General features: G+C 42.9%; 1 protein-coding gene across 1 annotated transcript; it reads left to right on the top strand.

The window, feature by feature from the left end:
- The first annotated feature begins 225 nt into the window (after positions 1–225).
- Positions 226–8,781, top strand: LOC139401999 (cysteine protease atg4da-like). The gene is made up of 11 exons (XM_071146041.1): positions 226–542; positions 2,123–2,432; positions 2,769–2,852; positions 3,004–3,177; positions 3,609–3,972; positions 4,473–4,537; positions 4,812–4,969; positions 5,087–5,165; positions 5,266–5,342; positions 5,475–5,594; positions 7,992–8,781. The coding sequence occupies exons 2-11, from the start codon at positions 2,171–2,173 to the stop codon at positions 8,190–8,192; spliced, it is 1,584 nt and encodes a 527-aa protein (XP_071002142.1). The 5' UTR covers positions 226–542; positions 2,123–2,170; the 3' UTR covers positions 8,193–8,781.
- The last annotated feature ends 726 nt before the right edge of the window (positions 8,782–9,507 follow it).

Here is a 9,507-nt window from a genome sequence, read left to right as displayed (position 1 = left end):
ACGTCAATCTGTAAAATATTAGCCAATAAAACGCGCGCTATGATTTATTGTTGGGCTGTAATACGATATCTTGCTCGTTTCAGTAGGTCTGACCGATCACATTGTAGCCATTACAGCCTATCAGGAAGTATCAAGAGCCCTCCTTATTGTATGTTGTCAACCCGCTGATCCTGCAAGCTAACTAGCTAGCACGCGAAGTAAATCACTGGGTGAACTATAATTCGACTGAGTTTAACGTTACTCGTTGGCTGAAGAAAATTTCATTTTAATCGCTGACATTGGCTGTGGTTGTCCTGGAGTCGTCAAGAAAGGCGAGACATTAACGCGTTAGCCTGTTTTCTACAAAGTTGCTAACCAGATCCGTTGACAGCTAGCTAGCTACTGTAGCTTGGCAGCTAACTGTCTGTATTGAGTTACCACAGCAAAGCTACGTAGTACGTGGTCTCAACCCTGCACTTCCGAGCCGTCGCCGTCCTATCAAGCAATTTTAAGATTTTACTTGGTTAAAGACCTCTCATGTCAATGACACTCTTCACAAAGTGGTAAGGTTAAGATCTTGGCTATGTTGTGTTGGATGATGTTTATCTAGTAACTAGCTAGGTAAATTAGTAGTTAAGCCAATATCATCTAATTAAGCCAGACTGTAGCCCCTTAATAGGTGTAACTAACTAGCTGTCATGTTAGAGCTAGTGATTTTTAAGAAACGTGACAGCTTGGTTACTTCTTTAAATAACAGGATGGTTATCATAGCTAATAGGTAGGCTACGGTGTAGAAAAGGCTAGTTAGCTACATCTTTTGACCATCCGCTACCAAGGCTTCTTTCTCACTGTCACCCCCAGCTGTTTGTTGTCACACACCAATCACATGATGGCTATTCTATCGTGTTTTCCCAGAAATGACAGAAATTCCTCATCATTAGGTTAAATAAACTATTTCCAGTTTCAGTACAGAGTAGGAAGTGAAGTCACTTGTTCTACATTCCAGTGTTACCATGTCTGTTAACATCTGTTCTCTTGTCACTCAGGCACATCATCCTTTGATGACTCTAAACTTAGTGATACCCACATCTTTTTTTCAACTATACTGAACAAAAATATAAAACGCAACATGTAAAGTTTTAGTCCTATGTTTCATGAGATGAAATAAAAGATCCCAGACATTTTCCATATGCGCTAAAAGCTTATTTTTCTCAAATTTGGTACACAAATTTGTTTACATCCCTGTTAGTGACCATTTCTCCATTGCCAAGATAATCCATCCTCCTGACAGATGTGGCATATCAAGAAGCTGATTAAATGGCATACAAAGCCACAGGTGCACCTTGTGCTGGGGACAATAAAAGGCCACTCTAAAATGTGCAGATTTGTGTCACAACACAATGCCACAGATGTCTCAAGTTGAGGGAGTGTGCAATTGGCATGCTGACTGCAGGAATGTCCACAACAGATGTTTCCAAATAATTTAATGTTCATTTCTCTACCATAAGCCGCCTCAAGTCGTTTTAGAAAATGTGGCAGTACATCCAACCAACCTTACAACCGCAGACCACGTGTAACTAAGCCAGCCCAGCATGTCTGTATTCCCAGTCATGTGAATTCCATAGATTAGGGCATAATTTATTTATTTCAATTGAAGGATTTCCTTCTGTGAACTGTAACTCAGTAAAATTTTAGAAATTGTAGCATTTCGCATTTAATTTTGTTCAGCGCAGGGGAAGGAGGGAGAAGTGGTTTACTTTGAAACTGACTGTGACTAATATTGTTTTTCCCAATAGCATTCACTAGCCTAACCACTGCGACAGCTGCTCTGGTCTGCATAATAATAGCAAAGTCGTCAAAAATGTTTAATCCCTGCCACTTTCAGATCCACTTTCTTGTGAATCAGCATGAAATGAGAGAAAATCGGCCTCGCATCAGTCATTGTTTAGACGTACAACTAGCTTAACCTTTCTGTCTTTCAATGTTAATGTTTAAACTTCATCTTAGTGCTGGACAGACAAAAGGAGAGCGACACATATAGCACTTACTCCATAGCTAATCAAATTACACATGCATGCACTGTCGTAGAAAATCAATGTTTATCTCTCTTCCCCACCCCTCTCTCATCCCTCTCTTCCGTCAGGTCCCTATTGCTATGAGGATCTGCAGAGCCCTGCTGTAAGCCTGAGCCATGAACTCTGTGTCTCCCAGTGCAGTTCAGTATGTGGGGGGAGTAGGAGTGGTGTGTCAGGATGACGCCCTCCAGAGAGAGGAGACCAAGAGGCCTCAGCAGCCACAGCTGGTGGACGCTGGTGGAGGAAGTGGCTTTGGGAAGTGGCAGGGTACTGATGTCGGTGGGGGTGGAACCAGAGATGCCGCCACCGCTGGAGAGCCAGACGAGGTGGACAAACTCAAGACCAAGCTGATGTCGGCGTGGAATAATGTCAAATATGGTCAGTCAGTGGGTTCATTTGAACTTTTTTCCATAAGGCGGATAGTTCTATATAGCTGTTTAACTAGCGACAAACATAACTTCCAGTTTTTCTATACAGTCAGTTTTAACAATGGCTTTTTATTTTCTTAAGAAATAGCAACAAGGGGGATTTTATAGTCTTTGTACTTTCTGTGTGAATAATCTTTGTTAGGTCTTTTTTTTTTCTCAACAGAAGTCTCATACAAAGCTATGTGTAATAGCCCTCCCGAAGTCAACTTCCCCCTTCCTCACCCAGTCATCAAGACATAAAGAATCCCCTCTAAAAAGGTCCGTTCTGTTTCTTTTCCCTCTTTAGGCTGGTCAGTCAAGTCGAAGACCACATTCAACAAGAGCTCTCCGGTGACTTTAATGGGCCACTCCTATCTGCTCAATAGTGAAGGTAGCTAACCTCCAACAACCCCACTCCCAACTTCAAAAGACTTCCTGGTAAAATAGATGACTCTCTCTGCTCCATACCCAGTGAGGAAAAACTGGTTGGAAATATGTATTTTAACCAGTTCTGCTCACTGGGTATCTCTCTACCCTTCCAGACGAGGTGGAGCGGTTCAGGCGGGCGTTCGTGTCTCGGCTGTGGCTGACCTACCGTAGGGAGTTCCCCCAGCTGGAGGGCTCCACCTTGACTACAGACTGTGGCTGGGGCTGCATGCTGCGGAGCGGACAGATGCTGCTGGCCCAAGGCCTACTGCTACATCTGCTGCCACGAGGTGAGACAACTCATAGAGTTAGAAAGAGGGCTCTCAATGGGTAGAGATACAAAGATGGGTCCTCTTCCTAACTCTGAGACAACTGCACCAAATCTGGCCCAATCCCAAATGGACCCCTATGCACATACAATTGTGGAGATCTGAGAGGATTTGTTTGGTATAAGAAATATGATCGGTGAAACTTACACCTAGCAGGGTGGAGCTATTAACATATTGCATACACCTGTCAGATCCTCTCTCCAACATTTGGTAGGGCGTAGGGGTCCATTTGGGATGGGGCCCCTGTCTCTCTCTCTCACTCTTGTTTCTCTTTCTGCCACATCTCTCTTCAACTGTTTCTCTCTCTCTTTCCTGGTCTGTCTCCCCTCTCTCTCCTCCATCCACCTCTCCATCGATCACTACTAACTAACTGTCTGTATTGTGTTGTCTAGACTGGTCGTGGCCAGACGCCCAGCAGTTCGCTGATGTAGACTTTGAGGCTCTGAGACCCCGCTCCCCGTCCCGTGCTGGTGGCGTACCCATCCCCTCCTTCGGCTACTCCTCCTCCTCGCGGACCCCCACCACGCCCCAGAAGACCTCCATGCCAGGGGGCACGGCTCTCAACCATACCCAGAAGAAGAGGCCCGAGTCGGGCAGGGACAGGCAGGCTGAGCCCCTCCACCGGAGGGTTGTGGCCTGGTTTGGGGATGAGCCCCCGGCCCCGTTTGGGGTGCACCAGCTGGTAGAATTGGGGAAGAGCTCAGGGAAGAAGGCGGGGGACTGGTACGGCCCCTCAGTGGTGGCACACATACTACGGTGAGGAGCCCTCCATGGGGTGTGGTCAAGATAATGATGCTGTCAGAGCATCAGCCATAGAAGTAGAATCTATAGAACATACCTCATTCAAGTCAGTGATGTCATTAGCATGCATTTGATTTCTGTACTTAGATTTTTGATAGATGTCTGTAATGCCATAGTGCATCAGAATGATCTCCAGCAGACATGTTTACTGATGCACCTTTATTGTGTAGATGTTTTGGCTGCTATTATATTTTTTAAGAAGGCTCGGTGGTATGCCTGACTGCATGTTGACGTTTACCAGGGTTGGAGTCAATTACATTACAATTCCACTCAATTCAGGAAGTAAACTGAAATTCCAATTGTTTTCAATGTTGTTCAATGAGGAACATTTGGAATTAGAATCAACATTTGGTTTACTTTCTGAATTGAAATGGAATTGAACCAAACCCTGATATTTACTTCATGCCCAGTAGCATCAGTATGTTGTGACATTAAACAACATACTTGTTTTCCAGAAAAGCAGTTGCCAAGACTTCTGAGGTTCACAACCTGGCTGTATATGTAGCGCAGGACTGTACCGGTGAGTTTGACTTTACACTGTACCTTTCCTACTGGTTGGTGTTGTCATTTGTCGAATTCACCAGATATTGTATGTTTGGTCTGTTCTGTTCTCGTCATAAGTGATGTTTTTGCCATTGGTCTTCTGAATGTAGCTTAACTGTGTCTCATTTCTGTATCACAATTAAATTACAAAATGGGGAGGGCAAAAATTACATTTCAGAATGGGGGGGGGGGGGGGACGACATGTCCCTAGTGAAACTTAGGCCCATAGTAGCATTGTGTGTTTCTTTCAGTGTACAAAAAGGACGTGGTGCATCTGTGTGACCAGTCGTTGAACCAGAGTATATCAGATCCTGAGCCCAGTGGTCCAGGCTGGAAGTCTGTCATCATACTGGTTCCAGTCCGACTAGGAGGAGACTCTCTCAACCCCTCCTACATCAAGTGTGTCAGGGTGTGTACACGCATGTACACACACACACTTTCATAACCTAACCTTCGTCACAAAGCTTGTTATTTCTCCATGGTTGATGTCGCTCTAACATGAATATGGATTTCTTTGTGTCTGAAGAACATTCTCAGGTTAGAATGCTGTATCGGGATCATCGGCGGCAAACCCAAGCATTCGCTGTTCTTTATCGGCTGCCAAGGTAAGAAATGCACTCTTCTTCCTGGTTCAGTTGCTTCTGATTGGACAGTGGGCTGTCATTTAACCTAACCTCGCCTTCTTCTTATTTCCTGTCCAATCAGACGAGCAGCTGCTGTATCTGGACCCTCACTACTGTCAGTCCGTGGTGGATGTCACTCAAGACAACTTCCCACTGGAGGTTGGTTGGACTTTATATCGCTCTGCTATGACACAGATAAGCATGTTTTGACTGGATCAAAGTAGGTCATTTCAGATTCAGATGTGTACCTTGTCTGTAATGCTCTCCCTCTCTCGCTCCCCACCTCCCCAGTCGTTCCACTGTAGCTCGCCCAGGAAGATGCCCTTTAGTCGCATGGACCCCAGCTGTACTATAGGCTTCTACGCCAAGAACAAGAAGGACTTTGAGTCTCTGTGTTCTGCCGTCTGTGTGGTGAGCTCAGCCTCTTGTCCTCATTTCAAGTCTCTTCTTACTCATGTATACATTCCTCACTTATGCATCATTTATACATTAGTTATGCATCACATATAGATCATTTATAGATCTTTGACGCTGATATGATTTATAGATGCATGAGTTGAAGCAACGCAACTTAGATGGCTTATTCGTCACTTATAGATAGATAGACATGTTACACGTCTCTTACGCGTCAGTGATACATCACTTATACATCAGTTACTGTATACATCACTTATACATCAGTTACTGGATACATCACTTCTACATCTGTTACTGGATACATCAGTTACTGGATACATCAGTTACTGGATACAGCACTTATACATCAGTTACTGGATACAGCACTTATACATCTGTTACTGGATACAGCACTTATACATCTGTTACTGGATACAGCACTTATACATCAGTTACTGGATACAGCACTTGTACATCAGTTACTGGATACAGCACTTATACATCAGTTACTGGATACAGCACTTATACATCAGTTACTGGATACAGCACTTATACATCAGTTACTGGATACAGCACTTATACATCAGTTACTGGATACAGCACTTATACATCAGTTACTGGATACAGCACTTATACATCAGTTACTGGATACAGCACTTATACATCAGTTACTGGATACAGCACTTATACATCTGTTACTGGATACAGCACTTATACATCAGTTACTGGATACAGCACCTATACATCAGTTACTGGATACAGCACCTATACATCAGTTACTGGATACAGCACTTATACATCAGTTACTGGATACAGCACTTATACATCAGTTACTGGATACAGCACTTATACATCAGTTACTGGATACAGCACTTATACATCAGTTACTGGATACAGCACTTATACATCAGTTACTGGATACAGCACTTATACATCAGTTACTGGATACAGCACTTATACATCAGTTACTGGATACAGCACTTATACATCAGTTACTGGATACAGCACTTATACATCAGTTACTGGATACAGCACTTATACATCAGTTACTGGATACAGCACTTATACATCAGTTACTGGATACAGCACTTATACATCAGTTACTGGATACAGCACTTATACATCAGTTACTGGATACAGCACTTATACATCAGTTACTGGATACAGCACTTATACATCAGTTACTGGATACAGCACTTATACATCAGTTACTGGATACAGCACTTATACATCAGTTACTGGATACAGCACTTATACATCAGTTACTGGATACAGCACTTATACATCAGTTACTGGATACAGCACTTATACATCAGTTACTGGATACAGCACTTATACATCAGTTACTGGATACAGCACTTATACATCTGTTACTGGATACAGCACTTATACATCAGTTACTGGATACAGCACTTATACATCAGTTACTGGATACAGCACTTATACAGAACCATTCAAAAGTTTTGACACCTACTCATTCCATGTTTTTTCTTTATTTTGACTATTTTCTACGTTGTAGGACAGTAGTGAAGACATCAAAACTATGAAATAACACGTATGGAATCATTTAGCAACCAAAAAAGTGTTAAACAAATCAAAATATATTTCAGATTGTTCAAAGTAGCCACCCTTTGCCTTGATGACAGCTTTGCACACTCTTGGCATTCTCTCAACCAGCTTCATGAGGTAGTCACCTGGAATGCATTTCAATTAACAGGTGTGCTTCTTTCCTCAATGCGTTTGAGCCAATCAGTTGTGTTGTGGCAAGGTAGGGGTGATATACAGAAGATAACCCTATTTGGTAAAATACCAAGTCCATATGGCAAGAACAGCTCAAAGAAGCAAAGACAAATGACAGTCCATCTACTTTAAGACATGAAGGTCAGTCAATATGGAAAATGTCAAGATCATTGACAGTTTCTTAAAGTTCAGTCGCAAAAACCATCAAGCACTATGAAGAAACTGGCTCTCATGAGGACCGCCACAGGAAAGGAAGACCCAGAGTTACCTCTGCTGCAGAGGACAAGTTCATTAGAGTTAACTGCACCTCAGATTGCAGCCCAAATAAATGCTTCACAGCGTTCAAGTAACATACACATCTCAACATCAACTGTTTAGAGGAGACTGTGAAAATCATGCCTTCATGGTCGAATTGCTGCAAAGAAACCACTACTAAAGGACACCAATAAGAAGATGAGACTTGCTTGGGCAATGTAGAAAATAGCAAAAATAATGAAAAAATCATGGAATGAGTAGGTGTGTCCAAACTTTTGACTGACTACACCAACTGTATACATCAGTTGCACTAACTGTTACTGTATACATCACTTACATAAAGCTCTTATCTTATTCTGGGTGACTTTAATAAGTGACCAATTCAACACTTTCATATTCCCCCCCCCCCCACCCCAGGCCCTATCGTCGCCCGAAGAGAAGTACCCCATCTTTACCTTCGTGGAGGGCCAGGCCCAGGACTATGGACTGGTGGGCCACAGCTCCTCCTATCCTCACTATGACACCTCCCCCACCCCTGGCCCCGCCCACATGCCGCCCCAAGGCAAGCTCAGCAGGAGCAACAACATAGGCAGCTCTGACGACTTTGTCTTCTTGTGAGTACTGGTTTGTGTTCCTGAGGAACGAAATGTAAGCAAACAGGGAAAGACTGACTTAGAATTTTGGGATGGATTCCATTTCCCTGTTTTTATAGAGCTCAAAGTGGATATATGCTTTCTGCTATATCACAAACTCTGGCATTTGTGTCCATCATATTCGAGGCGAGGCTTCAACTGAATCTCACTGTCGGCCTGTCTCTGTCTGGGCAGAAACAGGTCTTAGAAACTAACGCTAGGCATTACTAAATTGGATTGTTGCCCCATCCCAAATGGACCCTAAGCCCTATACACTTATGGAGATCTGACAGGTGTTAGTAATATAAACTAGGCTAGGTGTAAGCTTCACCATATTGCTTATTTATACCAATCAATTCCGCTCAGATCTCCAAGGCCGTAGGGATTTGGGATGGGGCCTCTGACTTCATTTTGGGAACAATAACAACTGGAAACACGGAGCCTGTATGCTACATGACAGGGGTCACTAGTAGTGGAAGACAAGGTACTCAGCCTTCTTCTCTCTGACTTGTATTATAATACTGCTGTACAATTCTTACATTAATTTCTGTTTTGTAAGATTTATTAAGTGTGTGTGTGTGAAATGAGTGTGTGAACTGAAGCTGTTGGTGTGTTGATTTGCTGTTACGTTCACATTCCTCTACTGTACTCTCTTGTATTCCCTATGCCATCTTAATTCAGTGTCATGGCTATAGTACTATATTCATACTACATGGCTATATGAATTTCATTGCAGCATTCCAACCCTCTCTTTAGTTGTGCTGTCCTTTGACATACCATTCAGGCAACAGTAAATGGCCTGAGCCGGGCTCCCTACCTAACCTCGCTCACTGTTTTCCAGAACTGGGTTCAAATAGTATTAGCTTTTTTTTCCTTCCAAAAGGCACTTACAGTGCCTTGCGAAAGTATTCGGCCCCCTTGAACTTTGCGACCTTTTGCCACATTTCAGGCTTCAAACAAAGATATAAAACTGTATTTTTTTTGTGACGAATCAACAACAAGTGGGACACAATCATGAAGTAGAACGACATTTATTGGATATTTCAAACTTTTTTAACAAATCAAAAACTGAAAAATTGGGCGTGCAAAATTATTCAGCCCCCTTAAGTTAATACTTTGTAGCGCCACCTTTTGCTGTGATTACAGCTGTAAGTCGCTTGGGGTATGTCTCTATCAGTTTTGCACATCGAGAGACTGAAATTTTTTCCGCCAAACATAACGTTTTGCATTGTTGCCAAAATGTTCAATTTTGGTTTCATCTGACCAGAGCACCTTCTTCCACATGTTTGGTGTGTCTCCCA

The sequence above is a fragment of the Oncorhynchus clarkii genome, unplaced genomic scaffold (genome assembly GCF_045791955.1).
Source record: "Oncorhynchus clarkii lewisi isolate Uvic-CL-2024 unplaced genomic scaffold, UVic_Ocla_1.0 unplaced_contig_4448_pilon_pilon, whole genome shotgun sequence".
NCBI classification, from domain to species: Eukaryota; Metazoa; Chordata; class Actinopteri; order Salmoniformes; family Salmonidae; genus Oncorhynchus; species Oncorhynchus clarkii.
The sequence above is the reverse complement of the archived record's forward strand: the minus strand, read 5'-3'. Positions and strand labels throughout refer to the sequence as shown.

What these genes read in the sequence shown, in the direction of transcription:
- LOC139401999 (XM_071146041.1), top strand. Translation starts at nt 2,171, where the DNA reads ATGAACTCTGTGTCTCCCAGTGCAGTTCAGTATGTGGGGGGAGTAGGA. An exon ending in CTATCTGCTCAATAGTGAAG is followed by an intron (nt 2,853 to 3,003) that starts GTAGCTAACCTC and finishes CTACCCTTCCAG; the next exon opens with ACGAGGTGGAGCGGTTCAGG. An exon ending in TGTAGCGCAGGACTGTACCG is followed by an intron (nt 4,538 to 4,811) that starts GTGAGTTTGACT and finishes TGTTTCTTTCAG; the next exon opens with TGTACAAAAAGGACGTGGTG.